General features: G+C 37.4%; 3 protein-coding genes across 3 annotated transcripts; 1 reads left to right on the forward strand and 2 right to left on the reverse strand.

The window, feature by feature from the left end:
- Nucleotides 1-1,601: 1,601 nt before the first annotated feature.
- On the reverse strand, nt 1,602-2,720 carry LOC125229172 (60S ribosomal protein L38-like). Its single transcript, XM_048133961.1, has 2 exons — nt 2,270-2,720; nt 1,602-1,962 (listed from the first exon to the last, which is right to left on the reverse strand). The coding sequence occupies exons 1-2, from the start codon at nt 2,344-2,346 to the stop codon at nt 1,821-1,823; spliced, it is 219 nt and encodes a 72-aa protein (XP_047989918.1). The 5' UTR covers nt 2,347-2,720; the 3' UTR covers nt 1,602-1,820.
- A 360-nt stretch (nt 2,721-3,080) lies between these two features.
- Nucleotides 3,081-15,163, forward strand: LOC125228937 (COP9 signalosome complex subunit 3). Its single transcript, XM_048133657.1, has 9 exons — nt 3,081-3,315; nt 3,481-3,635; nt 4,511-4,607; nt 6,786-7,003; nt 7,222-7,419; nt 9,110-9,262; nt 9,707-9,838; nt 11,323-11,505; nt 15,050-15,163. Exons 1-9 carry the CDS (start codon nt 3,261-3,263, stop codon nt 15,122-15,124), a joined length of 1,266 nt encoding a protein of 421 aa, XP_047989614.1. The 5' UTR covers nt 3,081-3,260; the 3' UTR covers nt 15,125-15,163.
- Nucleotides 15,164-15,182: 19 nt separating this feature from the next.
- Nucleotides 15,183-20,449, reverse strand: LOC125228938 (uroporphyrinogen decarboxylase). Its single transcript, XM_048133658.1, has 7 exons — nt 20,311-20,449; nt 19,948-20,235; nt 18,517-18,675; nt 17,879-18,022; nt 16,777-16,932; nt 16,135-16,302; nt 15,183-15,854 (listed from the first exon to the last, which is right to left on the reverse strand). Exons 1-7 carry the CDS (start codon nt 20,326-20,328, stop codon nt 15,711-15,713), a joined length of 1,077 nt encoding a protein of 358 aa, XP_047989615.1. The 5' UTR covers nt 20,329-20,449; the 3' UTR covers nt 15,183-15,710.
- Nucleotides 20,450-21,653: the final 1,204 nt, after the last annotated feature.

A 21,653-nucleotide genomic window follows, 5' to 3' on the forward strand; every position in this document is an offset into this window, starting at 1 on the left:
AATGACATTGACAGCTTCGTCTTGTAGGTTAGGCATACAAAGAACCGTTTTTAACTGTGTGTCGAATAAACTAGTAAACTACACCGAAATGTTCGTTCAAAAATAATGGCGATACGTATTTAGATTATACCAAAGAATATAATACTCACTAGGATGCAATTTATACTACTTTTCGATTAACGTACAAATCGATGAATTTGATTTGATGATGAAGAGCGGCTATCAAAGTAGTTGCCGACTTAGCTTGGTCTGACACGTAGTGATTCAATGCTCTTCGTGTCTGACTATATATAGGAAACGGAACTTTACAATTCTAAAAATATACTTGTATAGGCCGTCAACCAAATCTTGTCACTAGAAAAATGCGGCAAATTTGAAAAATCGAGGGCTAGCAACACTAGTTTTGAAAATCGGTGGAAATTCGCGTGTCATTTGTATCTTATCTGTGGAAATCTCCACCCCAAGCCCCCCTAATAAAAATTCGTGTAAAATGCATATACTCATCCTTGACTTCCTTATGACTTAGATAATGTATTGAAGAAGGATGGATATATGCTAGTTATTTCTCTTTTTGGTAGGTGGTCCCTGGTTTTGTGTTAGCTAGGGATGTTACTTTGTCGATTCAATTATCGATAAAATATGCACTTACTTACGTTCTCACCTTAAAAATAATATAAACGTTATATATATAAAAGTAACGAAAACGTACAATATTGATATAAACATTTCATTTGGATTATTATGTGGCTTTTTGGCTATGAAAGTCATATATTCATACATTCTTGCCTTCTTGGCTAACCGTACCTACTGATTGCAAATAAATGGTTTGTTTATGTACTTACCTACATAAACGGTCACTTCTCTTCTCTTACCAAGTCCTAATATTACATTATCATACCTATATCTCTGATCATAGGTCTGTATGCCTCCCTTTTTCTGTAACGTGAATAAAAAGGACGGCATGTTGTCTATGACTATATTTCTATGATAGTGTAATATCGGCCTAAATAGTTTGTAAAAAATAGAAGATGGGAGATACGAGTATAAAACAAATAAATACATTCTTCTCTTCTCCTTACGCAAAGACCTAAGTAATTTAATTCGTGTAGCATCCCTGTATTAATTTCTAGTCCACCACTCAAGAATCTACTTATACTTACCTCAATAATATTTTCTCTATCAAATAGAAAATAAAACAAAACGGCAGTGTAGGTACCAAAATTTATTATTTCAATAGTTTCATCTATTTTTAGTTTCTTTTTAATAATGTTTGAGAATTTCTGGAAAACTAAAAAATACTATAAGTTTAATTCACTAGAAATGTTACATTACCATTTACCCAGTCTGTGATACCTGATCATCATTAATCATTTTTATGTCCTTTTCAATGCAAGAATGTCAATAGAGTTAATGTCGGGACGTCGATAAAAATGACACATCACTAGTACAAAAACATAACCTAAAAACAGTTTGGAGAAACTTCAGAACAGAATTTAACATGGTAGTAGTTATTATATAAACTATGAAAAGATCGTATTTTATGCTTTGTTTAGATCCTACAAATAATAATATCAATAACTGACCGAAATTCACTAATGAAACACAGCAGGTTCTTGGGAGTTTTCTTTTCTCCATGTACGTGAATTACAGTCCTTAATTCAATCACACAAGCCATAATCACACAAGGAACTTGAACACATCACAAATAAGAATTTAGCAGAATCATCAACTATCCATCAGGAATAAATACAATTAAATTAAAAATCGGCCAGACGACCGCCGAGATATTTGATCTAATATAATACGATTATGTACAATTGTCAAAGGTAGACACCTGGGGAGACATCTGGGGGCCTGCTCCATTTCAGCTTCTTGGCCTTCTTTTTGGTGGAGTTTTGGGAGTAAAGGAACTGCGAGCATCGCACCTTGAACTTCGTGTTTCCGGTCTTCTTCTTCGGAAATCTAAGAAATATATAAAGTTGAATTTGTAAAATAGCTAAATAACAAGAGAATCATAACAAAGAACAATAATCATTGATGGCGTTTTTAAGGTATGAATATTGATAGGTTATTATTGCAAGGTCGATAAAACACATCACATCACTATGCTAAAAAACATAACCTTTCCGAGTTTGAGAAAACTTCTAAAAAATATGCAAAAATCTATACAGAATTGAATAAGATTTGAATTGTATAAACTACTAATATGTACATTTATATTTCTGCCAGGTCGTATCAATAAATATTATCAAAAACTCAAGAAACTTACCGATGAAATGATATAACCTCTTGCGTGTTTTCTTTTCTTCCTGAATGTGATTTGCAACACTTGATCACACAAGCCATAGTCAGAAATGAAACTTGGAACTATCACAAATATACACTGAGCTATATTTGCCACGATCTATCAGAAATCCTCACAAAATAAATAAATATCGTCAAGACGACCATTGAAGTCGCGCTAAAAACTCGAACCAATATAATACGACTATGTACAGTTGTCAAAGATGGAGACCGAGTGTGAAATGACAAACGTATATTTAATTTTGCCGTATAATAAATGGACCCCAGGTCCGTTTTGACATCAGCATTTAGGGACAACCTTCGAGAAAACGAAAGAAGTTGTGGAATATTGTCTCATTCGCTCATACAAAAATGGTAATAGTGTGGTGTGAGTAAGATACATGTCACCGAGCTCTTATTTTAGCATGGCTTCCATGCTTTAGGCTCCCCACAGACAGTCTTAAAAATTCATAATCTTAAAAAAAACTTGTATGCAATCTGACAGTTCAAACTGACACTGACAAGACACTGACAGATCTGAACTGTCAGATTGCATACAAGTTTTTTTTAAGATTATGAATTTTTAAGACTGTCTGTGGGGAGCCTTAGTTATACTTCCGTGGTTCGACGTACATTGCTGGTTTTTGTTCCTTTCATAGGGATACCATACTTTAGTTTGATGTACATTGCTACTGCCAAAATTTGGTTGACAGGCTATAGTAGTTGTTTTGATGTCGAATTGAATTAGTTTTTTTCTTGTTTTGGAACGGACCTCAGCATAATACGCATCAATTTTGACATTTTTGACGTTTGTAATTGTACGTCCGGTCCGGTCCGGTCAAATTTATCTTGACTGCGACTGAACGGGAAATTGTTCACATTTTGATTTGAATAAACAAAATAGTTCTAGTTTCTTGGTCAGTTCAATACGTCTGTTTTTTCTTACGTTTTAAGACAAAATATACGATTAACTGAAAATGGCATCACCACTGGAACAATTTGTGAACAATGTAAGAGCCATGTCTGGATCTGGTTAGTTGAATTTTTATTACTTAGTATTGTTACTTTTAGATTGGCTATTCATTGCTGTTTGTTGTGTTTTCTTCACCACTATGAAGCTATGTCCTATGTATCCTTCACATGACGGTGCTAATATTTTTGTTGTAATAAAATTAAAACTTTGTGCTATTTATTCAGGGAATTTTCGGGAACTGTGTGATATAATTGGAAAGTCTGACGAAGTTCTTCAGAGGAACAGCGCCCACCTTACCACTGTTTTGGAGACTCTAGACATCCAGCAACATTCGCTTGGTGTTTTAGCCGTCCTTGTTGCTAAATTTTCACTACCACAGGTAAGCATAGGCTATGTGTGCTATTGATGCAGATTATGCTGGAATACTGTATTAAAGTTCAATACTTATTTTGAGAATAAAGAGGTTATTTTTTTACTAACTTAAATATAAATTTGCTTATTTGTGAGTGTGTTTAGTAAAACATCCTACTTTGTTGGTTACCATTAAGGTGGGATAAATAATTTTCCAATCATTTATAATTTTTTTGCAACTTACGTCTGATGCTCTATCTAAATAAGGTACAGGACTAGGCATTTTGCAATATTCTCCATTCTTATCCTTTAATTTTGATATCACAAAATGTGTTTGTCGCTACTTGCAGTTCCACTTCCTGCAAATGATATGTATACATAATTTTTGAGATGGTCAGTTCCACTCCCTGCAAATGATATACATAATTTTTGAGATGCTAGAACTTTGATTTCATTTTGATCAGTCTATAATTTGGCTTTGAAAGCCAAGTCCTGCCACTTGAAGGCTGTATAGAGCTCAGGAGTCACCAATTAATTCCTCCTGGGATTCAGATTGTAGGGACAAGATCACCATTGTGGTCCCACAAAGAATTTGGCGACTCCTGGAATTACTGATTGAATCCTTTTGCTAAATGTTTGCAAGTCTAACAGAACTTGTGCTTTTGCGCAAAAAACCCATACTTGAAGTTACACTAGTACAGTCAACAACACAGCTGTGAATACAGACAAAGTGCTGAAAATATGTATACACACCTTTATGTACAGGCAATAAAGTTCTGTATACATATTTTTGGCACTTTGTATTCACAGTTGTGTTGTTGACAGTACGTATACATGGACTCGTGAGCAAGAATACAAGCTGTGCCAGACTTGAATCCTTGAGTTATGGTTTTATTGTTACAGGGAAACAATGATGTTGATAGAACTGTGATGTTCCAACAAATCCATGATTTTATCAATAACTGCAATGGAGAGCAAGTCCGATTTGCACCTGACCTGTGTAAGTATATGGTTATGTTATGTTTCTTTATAATAAGCTGTCAAAAAAGAAATTATGTGAGGACAGCATTTCACTTTCTCATTACGCTATCTCATCTATCAATGAGGATAGTGAGTCTATTCTCCATAATGGCATCAACGTTAAAAGCCTTTTGTACTGAGTAACAGTAAGAATTCTTTTTTTCAATTGGTAATAACTCTGAACTAGGAGATATCCAGAAAAGTTTATATGACATTTGTGTTGCTTAACTTCAAAACTGGGTAAATCCATTCTGCTATAAGGTTGATTATCTTTCAGATCATATTATATTTTTTATAAATTCAACCTTAAAGCAGAATGAATTTACCCAAGTTTGAAGTTTATAGTCTCTAAATGTGGTCATGAATGCACTGTTAAAATTTTCGGGTTATTCAGGCCCACGGTGTATAAAATCCAATACAAATTTGATCAAAAATTTAACAGGTAGGTAGGAATACAACCCTTAAAGATGTTTATGATGTTGTACATACCAATCTACCCTTGGAGGACTTACAGCTATTGATACCAGCCTTGAAAAATGTGGGTTTAGAGGTGAACCCAACAAAGTGCGAGCTTTTCACGTGCGGGCCAGTGTCGAAATTTCATTTGGATAATTTGGAGTCTCTATTGCCTGGGATTAAAATGGTTGACAAGACGGGGTTATCATTATTGGGGGCGCCTATTTTTCTTGAGGGGGTCAGCGCGGCTTTACGGATGAAGAAGGATGCTCTCGTTAATGTTAGGGACCATTTGCTCAATTTGTCATCCCATGTCGCTTTGACGCTGTTACGGAACTGTTTTGCCACGCCTCGGATGACTTACATCCTCAGAACATCCCCAACGTGGAAATTTGGCTAAGGAAATCGATCGTGAGCTCAGGGTGACTTTGGAGATGGTGTTGAACGTGGAACTGAGCAACACCCAGTGGGTTCAGGCTGCTCTTCCCATAAGATATGGGGGTCTAGGGATATGCGCGGTTGAGGGGTTGGGACTAGTTGCATTTCTTGCATCAGCTCACGGGGCTGCGGATCTTGTCGCTCGCATTTACCCTGAATATGGCGGCAATTTCCAGTCTCGTACGTTTCTGATGCACTTGCACAGTGGTCGGACACAATCCCCTGCGGTAAGCGGCCTGACAATCCTGTTATCCAAAAACAGTGGGATGACATATTGAGCAAGCGGGTGTATGATTCGCTGGTGAGTGGTGCATCGGGCGTTGTTCTGGCGCGCCTTAAAGCCCTCGAACGGGCTGAATCTGGGGCGTGGTTACATGCCTTGCCTTCGCCTCAGCTTGGTACGCTGTTAGATAATGATTCGTTACGAATTTCAGCGGCTCTTAGGCTGGGGGCAAGGGTGTGTGAGGCTCACCGTTGCCGTTGTGGAGTGATGGTTGAGGAAGATGGGCACCACGGCCTTAGTTGCCAAAGGTGTGCTGGGCGGTTCCCGAGGCATCAATCAATTAACGAGATCGTGCGTCGCGCGTTGGTCTCTGCCAATGTGCCTTGCGTCTTGGAGCCACCGGGGTTGAGTCGCACAGACGGCAAACGGCCAGACGGACTGACCTTGGTTCCGTGGCGAAGGGGGCGCTGTCTCGTGTGGGATGCAACTTGTGTCAGCACTTACGCTGCATCCCATTTGAGGCAGACTACAAGTTGTGCTGGCTCAGCGGCGGAGTCCGCGGCAAAGTCTAAGCACACAAAGTACTCCGCGTTGGAAACCGCTTATGACGTTGTGCCGGTGGCAATTGAGACAGCGGGGCCTTGGGGTTCAGAGGCTCGCTCCTTTTTCAGGGAATTAGGGCGTCGTTTACGGGAGAGGGGCTGCGATCCTCGTTCTGGGTCGTATCTGGTCCAACAGGTCTCCATTGCAGTTCAGCGGGGAAATGCGGCGGGTATAATGGGGACGTTTGAGCCAGGTACGATTCAGGGAGGGTTATTTTAGATTTAGGTGTATGTTGTGTTCCTTTTTATATATATATATATATGTTAATAACGTACTTGACATGACATAGATACTATATTTGACGAAGCCTGTGCTGTGGATTTTTGTTTGTACTTATTATTTACTTTATTTGCTTATTTATTCAATAAAACTTTAATATCTACCCTTCGTCATAATTACTCTTCTAAAATGTTAAAATATCATCCATAATATTTTCAGATGCCGATCTTTGCCATCTACTGACAGACCACCTTGTTGACCTCAAGCAACCAATTAGAGGCATAGAAATTCTAAAGAAGGCTATACGGAAAATACAGCTGTTTGACTCGCAGCTCACTTCTATACATGCGGACTTATGCCAGCTATGCTTGTTGTCTAAATGCATGAAACCTGCAATTGAGTTCCTGGATACTGATGTTACTGGAATTAGTTCTGAGGTAAAGAATACATCATTATTTACAAGTTTTTGCACTGATGTGTCTCTTGTATAAAAATGTGTTGCGAGCTGCCAGCAGCAAACTGCCTATATAGACTAAATTTTTTGAGACCTGCCTCGACCGAGGCACATCTGTTGGCCTCTTGCTGTGCAAGACTGCACGTTCTGGGTAGACCCAGCTGTTCAAGTATTTTTGTACATATATATCCTCTATTTCAGCTGGGCGGTAACAATGACTCCAAACACTTCCTGCTATACTATTACTACGGAGGAATGATTTACTTGGCAATGAAGAACTATGAACGGGCCCTCTACTTCTTTGAAGTTGTAGTGACTGTGCCGGCAATGGTGGTCTCTCACATCATGCTTGAAGCCTACAAGAAGTACATTTTAGTTTCACTCATCTTACATGGAAAGGTGAGTTTTAATTATTACATTTTTGAGGGAGTTAAAGGTTAAAAAACAAAAATAAATAAAAAGATACGTCAATATCGCTTACCTTGTTGCTGATGTTAAAATAAATAAAAAACCGGCCAAGAGCGTGTCGGGCCACGCTCAGTGTAGGGTTCCGTAGTTTTCCGTATTTTTCTCAAAAACTACTGAACCTATCAAGTTCAAAACAATTTTCCTAGAAAGTCTTTGTAAAGTTCTACTTTTGAGATTTTTTTCATATTTTTTAAACATATGGTTCAAAAGTTACAGGGGGGGGGACGCACTTTTTTTTCCTTTAGGAGCGATTATTTCCGAAAATATTAATATTATCAAAAAACGATCTTAGTAAACCCTTATTTATTTTTAAATACCTATCCAACAATATATCACACGTTGGGGTTGGAATGAAAAAAAAATCAGCCCCCACTTTACATGTAGGGGGGGTACCCTAATAAAACATTTTTTTCCATTTTTTATTTTTGCACTTTGTTGGCGTGATTGATATACATATTGGTACCAAATTTCAGCTTTCTAGTGCTAACGGTTACTGAGATTATCCGCGGACGGACGGACGGACGGACGGACGGACGGACGGACGGACGGACGGACGGACGGACGGACGGACGGACGGACGGACGGACAGACAGACATGGCGAAACTATAAGGGTTCCTAGTTGACTACGGAACCCTAAAAAGAATCGTTATTTTTCTGAATAGAAACATTTAGAAAAGGACAGATGTCTCTGTCGTGCCTCTCGCTCAGTATGTTTTCCTTATTCCTTCTTACCAAGTGAGATGAAATGAAACTAAGTTAAACAGAGACAGTACATTTTATTGATTAATTTTTATGACAGGGTATTTTGTGTAGTTTACTTACATCTTGTTTCGTTTTTATGTCCACCTACTTATTAGGGTTCCGTAGTCAACTAGGAACCCTTATAGTTTCGCCATGTCTGTCTGTCCGTCCGTCCGTCCGTCCGCGGATAATCTCAGTAACCGTAAGCACTAGAAAGCTGAAATTTGGTATCAATATGTATATCAATCACGCCAACAAAGTGCAAAAATAAAAAATGGAAAAAAATGTTTTATTAGGGTACCCCCCCTACATGTAAAGTGGGGGCTGATTTTTTTTTTCATTCCAACCCCAACGTGTGATATATTGTTGGATAGGTATTTAAAAATGAATAAGGGTTTACTAAGATCGTTTTTTGATAATATTCATATTTTCGGAAATAATCGCTTCTAAAGGAAAAAAAAAGTGCGTCCCCCTCCCTCTAACTTTTGAACCATATGTTTAAAAAATATAAAAAAAAAATCACAATAGTAGAACTTTATAAAGACTTTCTAGGAAAATTGTTTTGAACTTGATAGGTTTAGTAGTTTTTGAGAAAATGACGGAAAACTACGGAACCCTACACTGAGCGTGGCCCGACACGCTCTTGGCCGGTTTTTTATCCGCGGCTTCCCTCGCGTTAAATTCGAAAATTGCGGAATACAATCTACCCCCCCCCCCCATTTTGGGGAAATAGGGGGTCAGAGAGAGACAAAAGGTAGCCTATGTTATCCTCGCCGAAGCCCTCGTCCTCCTCCTCCTCGTCTCCTCGCAGAAGGACAAACAAACAGACACACGCACACTTTCCCATTTATAATATTAGTATGGATTCTTTCATTGCAGATTCTACCCATGCCGAAATACACATCGCAAGTAGTAGGAAGGTTTCTGAAGCCACTGTCCGTAGCCTACCACGAGCTGGCAACGTCGCAGCATGCAGCCATCAAACATCGCGAGACATTCGTCAGGGATCAGAACATGGGAATAGTTAATCAAGTAAGGATTTTTTTAAATCTTATAGTAATATCATAAGTTTCTTAGAGTTATTGGAATAGACACCTCTAGCACCTTTTTACGTGTCTCTGGTCGGCCGGAGACCTGATGGTCAACTCGTACTGCCGAGATTGCCATTAGGCATCAAGTCCGCTATTTGTACATTTTGTTTTGTGCAATAATGATTACTTGTAAATAAATAATTAATCCTCCACAACACAAGTGACTCGCGAACATTATAGGAAATAAACGAGGGCGCTATTTTCTACGTAACTGTCATATTTTTGACGTAGAACGCAAAACACGCCAAAAATTTGCTTTATGTCGCACTGTACTTCCGTAATAATTTGCGTTGATAATTTTTGCATTTCACAAATGAAATTCGAAAGGGTCACCTGAGAATATAAGGTGATTTTAGTTTTTCATTGTTTATTCCTCTCATTTCAGGTTTTAAACTCCATGTACAAGAAGAACATTCAAAGGCTGACCAAGACGTTCCTGACGCTGTCCCTCAGCGACGTGGCGTCCAGGGTGCAGCTCGCCGGCCCGCAGCAGGCGGAGACATACATTCTTAATATGGTAAGAAACTAACCTAACCACAAAATTAAAATTTTGAAAAAAAACCCCCGACCGCGACATAAGTAGTAGACCGATTTTCATTTTCAAACAAAAAAAAACTAAACATAAATCGATTCATCCGTTCGGGAGCTACGATGCCACAGACAGATACACACACACAGACAGACAAACAAACAGACAGGCAGACATGTCAAACTTATAACACCCCGTCGTTTTTGCGTTGGGGGTTAAAAATAGTTTCTTACACAGCATGTGTTTGACGACCGGTCTGGCTCAGTCGGTAGTGACCCTGCCTGCCGAGGCGCGGTCCTGGGTTAGAATCCCGGAAAGGGCATCTATTTGCGTGATGAGCACAGACTCAATATATCTGTATATATTTTGTTCCTGAGTCATGGATGTTTTCTATGTATATAAGTATGTATTTATTTATTTAAGTATGTGTATCGTCGCTGAACACCCATAGTACAAGCTTTGCTTAGTTTGGGGCTAAGTTGATCTGTGTAAGGTGTCCCCAATATTTATTTATGTATTTTTATGACAGGCAATAATAATATTTAAGAAGGCGATCATATGAAAAAACTAAACCACTTTTTTTTTCGTTTAATTATAAATGGGCTTACTCTTGGCCACAGGCTAGCCAAAGGCAAAGACGTGGCCTACGATGGAGTGAGCTCGCCCAGAAAATGCCTATTCACCCTAAATTTGAAGGTTGCCGGTTACTTATCTAATATTTTCTTACAACTCTGATCCCATCACCAAAAGCTAGTAAGCGATGAGCTATTGGCTATAGAAACTAACAAAGGATAGTCGCTCCTGTATAAATAAATGAGACGCGATGATAGCGTGAGCGAGTTATAGTTTAATTAGTTCGTCGCTGAGCGATGGACTATAAATCGCTTGCTATCTCTTTTATTTACACGCGGGCGACTATCTTGTTTAGTTTCTTTCGTCGATAGCTCATCGCCAGGGCCCGTAACTTTCATGCCGATGACATCAATTTTACGTCACGCTGCGTCAGGAGGAGGATGATTCAAATAGTTTCATTGTAATAATTAATCATTATTCATGAATCAATTTTTATCATGTACAAATTACTTCAAAAATAAGCTATTCAGACGTGGAATAATTAATACCTACTCGATGCGTGAAACAATTTGTTTTGTTTTAATAATGTATTGAAATATGGTAACAAACATATTTAATAAAACGGATGTAAAAAAATAAACAAATATATTACTTTTCGCGTATCAAGTCAAGTAGGTATAATTATTTCACGCATGAATAGATTAGTTTTGAAGTCATGATTAAAATGATTGATGAATAATGATTAATTATTAAATAAAACTCTTGAATCATCCTATATGCAGCGTGACGTCAAATGTATGTCATCGGCATGAAAGTTACGGGCCCTGCTCATCGCTTACTCCATTTTGGTGGGACCAGTATCTAAATTTCTTTATATTATGGACACATGTTATTTATAGATCGAAGAGGGCGAAATATACGCCATGATAAACCAGAAGGACGGCATGGTGGTGTTCCTAGACAGCCCGGAGAAGTACGCGTCTCCTGAAACGCTGTGCGTGCTTGAACAGCAAATGGCGGCATGCACCAAGCTGCACCAGTACATTCAGGAGATGGACGAGCAGATTCAAGTCAACCCTCAGGTAACCAACATATGCTATGATGGACCCCCTGACCCTGGTCCATGCATACCGCCACTACCAATAACATGTCCGTATATGATGGTGATTCGTACCGGACAGCCCGGAGAAAATACATTTATGTGCGAGAGGATTTGTGGCCCATATTTCCTACGTTGTTCCAATGTGGATTGGTATCTTTTTTTTTTATTATTATTAGGGTTCCGTACCAAAAAGGTACAACAGGAACCCTTATGGTGCGACTCTGTCCGTCTGTCTGTCCGTCTGTCACATTCCTAAATATCTCGAGAACTACTAATGCTATCAACTTGAAATTTGGAATAGTTGTGAACATTGTAAACCTCTACAAATAGAAAGTATAATTTTTTTAAATATATTAATTTTAATTGTAGAAAATGACCAAAATGAAAGGGGGGCAAACTGTAAATTTCAAGTACTAGGTCAAGTGGGGTATCGTTGGAAAGAGCTCAAATTGAACGTAAATAAACTATTTTTTATATTTTTTTTGTTGAGGAAAAAAAAAAGAATTTTGAAGGAAAATGTAAAAAAAAAAATACCGTTCCCCCCCCCCCTTATCTCCGAAGTTTACCAACGAAAAATTATGAAAATTTTAGTAAACATTGGTTTTATGCTATACAGGAAAAATATAATCGTGTTTGTATGTTGAATACTTTTTTTTAATTCACAAAAAACTTTTCAGATTTTTACTTTCAATTTACCCACCCTTGCGGATGTATATCGTGCTTAAAATTAATACGAGATGTTACGTAAACCATCTTCTGTCCAATAAAGTAAAAACTGTTTAAATCGGTTAACAGTATAAAGAATTATCCCTGAAAAACCAGGTCGCGCAAATTAGTTAGCAAATTGACCGGGAGATGGCGCTATACACAATAATACTCATTAGTGCCTATACTTTTGTCTTCTAGTCAAGTCATTATATAGAGTTATATGAAAATATGAGATTATTTTTACTAGGTAGTTTGAAAGAAAGTTTGTACGGAACCCTCGGTGGGCGAGTCCGACTCGCACTTGGCCGGTTTTTTATTTATTTATAAATGGGCTTACTCTTGACCACAGACTAGCCAAAGGCAAAGACGTGGCCTACGATGGAGTGAACTGATATATAATTACTAGCTTTTACCCGCGGCTTCGCCCGCGTAATAAAAGTATTCTTATTGAAACGTTTACAAAAAATAAGATTTTCATTTGGATCCTTAGGTTTCTTTGTAGGTACAGATGTCCGCGATTATTTCGATTAAGGTAAAGCGGGGCCATTCTCGACTGGAGGGCCATTGTAACTGATCTATTTGCTGTACGGTCCGGTTTTGGCTGACTGTACCTTACACATATTACTATTGCTTTAAAATAAATTCTTGCAATGATTGTAGAATTGTTACAAAGCGACCACAGCGTAGGTAGTAGGTACGAATATGTATGTATTTTACCTATTTAAATATTTATACTGGGGAAACTTCATACAACCCACATAGCCAGTATCTCGACGCTATGGTCGGTAGGGTAGAAAGTACTTCCTTGCATTATCGCTTACAATTTTTTCCATTTTGCTTATACTTATTGCAATCGTAAACATATAAAAGGCAAGCAAGCAACGATCTTCTTACAGCACATTGAATGTAATAGTTATTACGGATGCAGGATAGATAGATACATTTATTGGTACTAATCATACACCGTCAAACACTGTTACAATTATGTAAAAAATAAACTATACTCGCCGATGCCTACTTACTAATACCTTCCCACTGAGCCACCTGCATTTTACACTGCCTTGATATCGATTGCCGACCGATTATTCCGACCCCAATCCCTATTCTTATCTCTATCTTTGTCCCCGTCCCCGTCCCCGTCCCCGTCCCTGTCCCTGCCCCTGTCCCTGTCCCTGTCCCTATCCCTGTCCCTAACCCTATCCCGTTCCTGTCCCTGTCCCTGTCCCTATCCCTGGCCCTGTCCTTGCCCCTGTCAAATTATCATGCTAGGAGGTGAACTTTAAAAAATCCTTTCTTAGTGCTCCTCTAAGGAACTTCCGTGTTAATTTGAAATCTCTTGAACCAGAAGTAAAGATAAAAACTAAAGCTATACTTATGGCTATTTTGGATATTTTAACCCCATTGCACAACAACAGGGGAGAAAATTTATTTTCTACCTCATTAAATTTTAAAATCGTTGTATTTATCGTGATCAGCGACCCATAAAAACGATACCCATATTGTGCTTTTGACTTTACCCCCTTTGCACCCCTTTAGGGGTCAAATTTCTTTAGGAATCCTCCTGTGAAGTTTCGAATAAAATAGTCAAACTAATCTTGTTTCCCCATACAAACTTTGAACCCCCATTTCACCCTTTTAAGAGGAGAATTTTGAAAAATCCTTTCTTAGTGCTCCTCTACGCCATATAAGGAACCTATGTGCCAAATTTGAAATCTCTAGGACCAACAGTTTCGGCTGTGTGTTGATATGTCAATCAGTCAGTCAATATCTTTTATATATTTAAACCCCATTGCACCACAACAGGGGAGAAGGTATTTCACTTCCGCCTCGTTAGATTTTAAAAACGTTGTGTTTATCGTGATCAGCGACCCGATAAACCATAAAAACGATACCCATATTGATTTTTTGACTTTATCGCCCCCTTTTCACCCTTTTAGGGGTTAAATTTTCAAAAAACCTGAAACACGTAGTCAGTCATATGTCTTAAGGAATCTTCCTGTGAAGTTTCGAATAAAATAGTCAAACTAATCTTGTTTCTCCATACAAACTTTGAACCCCCATTTGACCCCCTTAGGAAGTGAATTTTGGAAAATTCTTTCTTAGTGCTCCTCTACACTATATAAGGAACCTACTTGACAAATTTGACATCTCTAGGACCAGCGGTTTCGGCTGTGCGTTGATATGTCAGTCAGTCAGTCAATATCTTCTTTTATATATATTTTTTGATATTTAAACCCCATTGCACCACAACAGGGGAGAAGGTATTTCACTTCCGCCTCGTTAGATTTTAAAAACGTTGTATTTATCGTGATCAGCGACCCGATAAACCATAAAAACGATACCCATATTGATTTTTTGACTTTATCACCCCCTTTTCACCCTTTTAGGGGTTAAATTTTCAAAAAACCTGAAACACGTATTCAGTCATATGTCTTAAGGAATCTTCTTGTGAAGTTTCGAATAAATTAGTCAAACTAATCTTGTTTCCCCATACAAACTTTGAACCCCCATTTAACCCCCTTAGGAGGTGAATTTTGGAAAATCCTTTCTTAGTGCTCCTCTACACTATATAGGGAACCTACGTGCCAAATTTGAAATCTCTAGGACCAGCGGTTTCGGCTGTGCGTTGATATGTCAGTCAGTCAGTCAGTCAGCTTCTTCTTTTATATATTTAGATGATCTTATAGCTTAATTTTAATATACGTCGGAAAATTGGTCACAGGATTTCTATATTATTTTAAAGACAAAAGAAAGTTTTTATACTGCATTGATGAAAATTTTCTGTTACTATAATTTTATTGTTTTCTTGTTTTCAGTACGTGAAAAAGTCAGTCGGAAGCCATGACGAAGAAATGCCCGGAACAAACACGAAAACAACTTACTCTATGTAATTATATTACCTTCGTCTGTACATATTTAAGTCTTTCTTTTTTAATAAAAACATACTAGGAAAACAATAAACCATTTATTACCATAATTAATATAACAATAACGAAACCCAACTAGTTTGCTTAGAAAATCTTTGTCCACCTTCTAAATATAGTTTTTAAGATGTCCGATAGCTTGGCTTTTAACATCTGGCAGTTTAGCACTAACTTGAGTTCTCGCGCGCGAGTCCATAAATCAAACACGACTTCAAGTATGGACTCGCGAGCGAGAGCGCAAGTTGTGATAGACTGCCTGCAGGCTACATATGATGAGTATGACTTTATGTCGTCCGTAAGGTTAGATGTAATAAATACAGATGGGTAGATCTGTATTTATTACAATTAGAGTAAGCCGGGTAGTCTAAGGGTTAGTTGTCAAAGCGGACCCCAGGCTCCCACGAGCCGTGGCAAATGCCGGGATAACGCAAGGAGGATGATGAGGGCGGGTCGGTGGTGGACGGGTGACGGGGGGATCTTGCGGGCGATATACTGTCGCGTCCATCATATGCTTACCATGGTGGACATCTAAAATAATCTAGGATACAATGTATCAAACTGCTTCATGCACAGCCTCAGTAAATGCGGTCATACTCTCCAGCGGAGTTTGCGGCGTTATCCCGTGTCCTAGATTGGCAATGTATCTGTGCTTGCCGAATTTTCGCACCATATCTATTGTCATCTGTCGGATTTCCTCCTGTAAAGTAAAAATTTGTTTGATGGAAACAATCATAATGTAAACGTTTTATTCTTGCAACAGTCAACACCCTCCTTGTTTTTGTCATAATTACAAAAACATGAGTAAGTATAATTTATTAGGTAAATTATGTAGCAAAATTCAAGGAGTATTTATAGTACATTTGATATATAGTCATCAACTCTTACATGCTACTGAGGTGCTGCTACTATCGGGATCGGGACACAAAACAGTAAATCTGGAATCTGCAGTAAACATTTAAATAAATAAATGAACATACCGGAGTTTTATATAAATCTTGAGGGTCCAGGTTCCCTTGCAGTGTGATGTTGTCTCCAACAATTTTCCTAGCCTCTATAGGGTCCACAGTCCAGTCTAACCCGAGAGTTTCGTACCCCAGTTTAGCTTGAACGTCTAAAGAATGTCCTCCTCCTTTTGCAAACACTGTCTGTGAATAAAAATAAGTATATTTTATAATTAAATAATCATTAAGAAATATAATTTTGAATTATTCTATTACGTAAATCTCAAAAATATTTATGGATTATCTGAACACTACCTAAGTAATTGTGACAATGTATGTATGGCAAAGGTATGCATTTTCACAATTACAAAGGCATGAAAAAAAGCGCTGGTCGCTTTTCGGTGAAGGAAAACATCGTGAGGAAACCGGGCTAATTCCAACAAGGCCCAGTTACCCTTCGGGTTGGTAGTTCAGTTCAGATGGCAGTCGCTTTCGTAAAACTGGTGACTACGCCAAATCTCGGGATTAGTTGTCAAAGCCCACCCCAGGCTCGAATGCCAGGATAACGCAAGGAGGATGATGATGTACGGCAAAGGAATGAACAAAATATTGTAATCTTTCCGGATTTACATTATGTATTTAGCCTTCGCCTAAACTACAAATTAAATCAAAGATTACCATAGGGACGTTTTCCAAATTCTTCTCCTTGATTTTCTGAAGTACGTCACTTCTGATGTCTTTTAAGTACGGTGCAGAGAATTCAATGAACTGTTCCCGCGTAAGATGGTCGGCACTGGACTCGAACACCTGCAGCAACTGAGCTCCACTTTCAACCTGGAAGTTGATAAACAATATTGAATAGCCTGTCAACACAGCGAGACGTGGCGAGGCAATGTGCTCGCGCCACAAATGTCCAATGTAGATATGCCAAGGCTGAGGCAAGTTTCTCGGCCGAGCAAATTGCGCGGACTGCCCCGGCCTAGGCACTTCTACATACTCTCTGTGCCGCGCGAGGAAATTGCCTCGCTCTGTGTGGACTCGGCTAATGTATGTAAGTATGTATAAGCTTTATTGTACATAAAGGAAACAAAAGAGAGTCAGTCATATACAATGTATTCCGTCTAAAGTATTAACTTTGCACAAACTAGAACAGAACAACGTCAAAGTATTATTCTAAACTTCACACTGTATCACACTTTGAGGAGTTAGCTTAGCCCGACTCCTATCTTGTCTTAACATACAAAATAAATAGAGTACTGTCTTAGACGTTACAATTTTATGAATGATTTTATTCTGTTCATGAATAAACAGCTGGCAATCTATTCGTTTATTCGCTAATGCCTTTTTTTAAGGGACAGCTCTAATCTGGTATTTTATCTGGAAAGTAAGTTCTGGGGCAGTATAAACCTTAGAGTGAACAATACAAGCTTTCTTAAACTTCAAGTTATGCAACTTGGCAAAAGAGAGAAGAAATTAAAAAGTGCCATCCCTTTATTACCAGTATGTGTGAAAATATGAGACAACACGATGATGTTGCCTGTTTTTAATTTCTACTCTTTTTTTTTTGCCAGGCTGTATGTTTAGTATTTAAAGTCACATACAGATCGAACGCGATTAATGTTGGGAAAAAAGGTAAAAATAATGTTAATTAATCGCGTTCAACCTGTATGTGACTTTAAATATGTGTACAAAGCGCGAAAACTTAAAGTGTTGTATGTTTAGTGACCAATTATTAGTCAGGATGGTCAGCTAAAAATTAAATTAATGGAACCTTGCTTACCTGCATGACTAAATAATCAATAATGACTCTCGTTAGCATACTGAGGAGCTTATGGACATCCTTAGGGTAGTTCTCCAGCCACTCCTTGGTTTTAGCCATGGTCTTACTGCCTCCTCCTTCAATCATGTATCCCATTAATGTAAACTGAAATTAAAGAACAGACTATTTAATAATTTAAATTTAAAACTCAATGCCAGCAAAAAAATATGTATCTCTTCTGAAATTAATTGACAAACCACAATACAAGCACTGTGAGTAGTGTAGCAGAAAAAAACCTAGATTAATTTGCAAACATGCAGTTTATGAAAATATTATTTAAACAAATATCTCAAGCAAAATTTATGTTGGTACATATTATTTTTTGTTAACACATTCGCTGCGGTACCGGTACATCTTATACAAAGTATGGTTAACTGCGAGTTAACTTAATTGTTGCAGCAAAGGTGTTAACTAAAACCCATGGCCCTCAAGAATCTTTTAGGCTCCAAGTGTGCTTTTAACCAGTGTGAAATTTCTCATTGAGAATTGTCTAAACAAATAATGACTTATTAAGTGATTACTCATCTAAAATTATATAAAGAATATCTCCTTCTGAAACTAAACAATTGTGATAAAAAAATATTTAAGTTTTTACTCACAGGTGCACCTGTAAATCCAATTAAAGGTACTTTGCCTTCTATTTTGTGCCTTGTAAGTGTGATCGCCTTGCCCACATACAGTAACCTGGACACTGCTCCCTCTTCTTGCAATTGATCAATTTCCGAAGGACCACCAAGCGGCTTAGGGAAAACTGGGCCCTGTAAATACAGAAATATTGTAGAATTTAAATCTGCACAGGCTTAGAAGCACATGTGTACAAGTAGATATACATTTTATTTTTAGTTGTGACATTTAGAGTCATTTGCACCTCTAAAGTAATTTTAGACTTTTTTTTTGTATTTGTACTTTTTATATTAAAATTTAGTGTAGTTCTTGGTTGTAATTCGACATTTAGAGACCTTCTACATCTCTAATTAATTGTATAGAGTTAACTTTAGTTAGAACTTAGAATTAGTATATAATAGTATCAATTGTAATTTCAACTCAATTTTAAATATTTTTTTAAATACCTATGTACATGTGACGTGTAAAAGTGCCCCTGTGGCCTATTTGCTGAATAAATTATTTTGATTTTTTTTGATTTTTTTTTTGTGAATAATAATGTGCTTGTGTAGTGTCATAAGAATTGGTCTTTGCTTGTTGGCAAGCTCTTATAGTCCAATGAACAATTTTGATTGTCATTTGACACTTCCATATTGATCCTTGAACAATCAACATCTATTTCATTAAATTAATTTTGAATGTGTATCTGCATTTGATTTGCACCAGTATTTATTTATTTAGAACACATACAGTCATTCATACATATGACAAGGGTGCATACAAATATATGCATGCAAACTTACCTAAGATAGAAATAAGTCCTTTAAAAAAACATTGAAATAAGTCGACGACAACAACATATAAGGTACAATCTGCAATTTTTGAATTTTGCACCTTACCTACCAATGTACAAGGTGCTATCTGCTACAAAAAAAAATCGCAGATTGCGCCTTGTATGTTGTTGTCGTCGAAGTAAGTAAATATTCTTTATTGCACCATTTTACATGTAAAAAATATACAGAATGTTGAGTGAGAGTATAAATAGGTAACAACAGGCGGAAATATCAACATGAAATTGTGTATGTTGTTGCATAGGTGTCTATCATTGTATATCTCATATCATACATGGCAATCACTTTCAAATTATCTTGATAAGAGACTTTTTTAACAGCATTTCAACTATCCGAATAATGCTGATAAACAAAATTTTGCTATTATATGACTTTTAAGTTGAACATCTAAGTTTGAGTTTGATAGATGATGTAGTATTTATAAACTGGAAATGAAATTGGCATCTCAATTATTCTATACAGTCTATGACTTCTCTAATAAATACTGCATATTGCTAAATTTATTTTCAGCTCTCACATTTACTTTCAGACTTAAGGGGTCAATAATTTGCAGAAAAATGGTAATAAAATACTAACCACTCCTGGGTGCATTTCCACAGTCATGCCCAAAGCTTGTGGTATAACCAGTATGTCACTGAAGATGATGGAGGCATCTAGATGTTCGTATCTCCTCAGTGGTTGTAGGGTCACTTCGCAAGCGAGCTCTGGGGTTCGACAAACAGTGAAGAAATCGTGCTGCGCGCGGACTTGCTGAAACTCAGGCAAATATCTGCCGGCTTGCCGCATAACCCACACAGGGACTTTATCTACTTCTTGTCCTAATGCAGCTCTTAACAATCTATCGTTCTTAAGTTTAGGGAAGTCCTATAATAAAGAGCAATAACTTAATAAACCTTAACTCTCATTTGCATAAATGAATCAACAATAAGCGCTAATTACCTTGTTAGTGTACTCCATATTAACAGTTTAAATTAAAGTAATATTATCAGTGAAACCAATTACTCGGCAAAACTTATCGAAGTTTTCTTTAGGCCGATTTCACCGATCTGAATTGTCATTTGTACTAGTCTTGTGTCACTCAACTGGCATTGACAGTGACAGTTCAAGTTTGCCGTTTGAGAACTATGTTAAAACGACCACAGAAAAATAAAATATCTATTTATTTAACCGTCTTGCTTAAACAGACCCACTTGGCCGTAGAAAAAGGCGCGAATTCAAAATTTACAGCGGGAAGCTAGGCGTATAGTTTACTTTTCTTGCGCCTGCATTTTTGCTCATTTTTTGCTATTTTCCTTTTGATGAAAGATGATGTGCAAAAGAGGAGTAAGTATTATAATATGTAAAGGCTCGATCAAACGGAAATAATTCTGCCTTATTCAACTGTAAAGGTCAGTCCGATGATCAAATCGACCAATTTGATCAGAAACTATTAAGTAAGTAATTTCTTATCTACACATTCTCCTACTGTAGTGATTGAAAATGTAGTGTAGGTGTAGTGAAATATGTTGTATTTCACTCGGTGGCAAAGTTTAACTCCTTGCAATGCTCAAACTTCCTTTCCTTGACAGTGGCATGAGTTAGAATGGACACGAACGGATAAGATAAACTAATTTTACGTATAAATATTATTATTTAAAATAGTTACCTACTTACTTTTTTACAAGAATATTGTTTTTATTATATTAAAAAGTTTTTTCCGGTTTGCTCACGGTCAACCTAACACGCTCCTCCTCGCTTCGCTCGTCGTCGCACCTAACTGGACTCTGCCATATGTAATTATGCTGGCAACATAGTCCTTGAACAGAAAAGTGCTACTTTGCTCCCTCCTAACAGGGAAGAAAAGTACCCTTTCCGAATGGGTGATGTTAAAAAATATATAGTTATGTTTCGTTGCGAAACGTTATTTGTCCAAAAGTTATTTGACCAAGTGAAACATTTGACAAATGATTAGTCTGCCAAACGTTTAGTTGGATTATAATAATCTGCTTTTCAATAATTCTGCCAAATGAAAAGTTGGCATACATGGCATAAAAGTTGCTAAACGTTAGTTGTCAAAATGAAACTTCGGCCAAACGTTGTTTGGCAAATGAAATTCGGCCAAACATAATAATATTTCTGCGAAAAGGCAGAACACCATTTATTCGTTTTAGAAAGTGGCGAAACTGTTGTTTAATCGTAAAAATTGCATCCCTGTCAATTTGTAAAAAAGTAAGTAGGTAACTATTTTAAATAATAATATTTATACGTAAAAATTGCATCCCTGTCAATAAATTAAGAACTTC

The sequence above is a fragment of the Leguminivora glycinivorella genome, chromosome 8 (assembly GCF_023078275.1).
Source record: "Leguminivora glycinivorella isolate SPB_JAAS2020 chromosome 8, LegGlyc_1.1, whole genome shotgun sequence".
Lineage (NCBI taxonomy): Eukaryota > Metazoa > Arthropoda > Insecta > Lepidoptera > Tortricidae > Leguminivora > Leguminivora glycinivorella.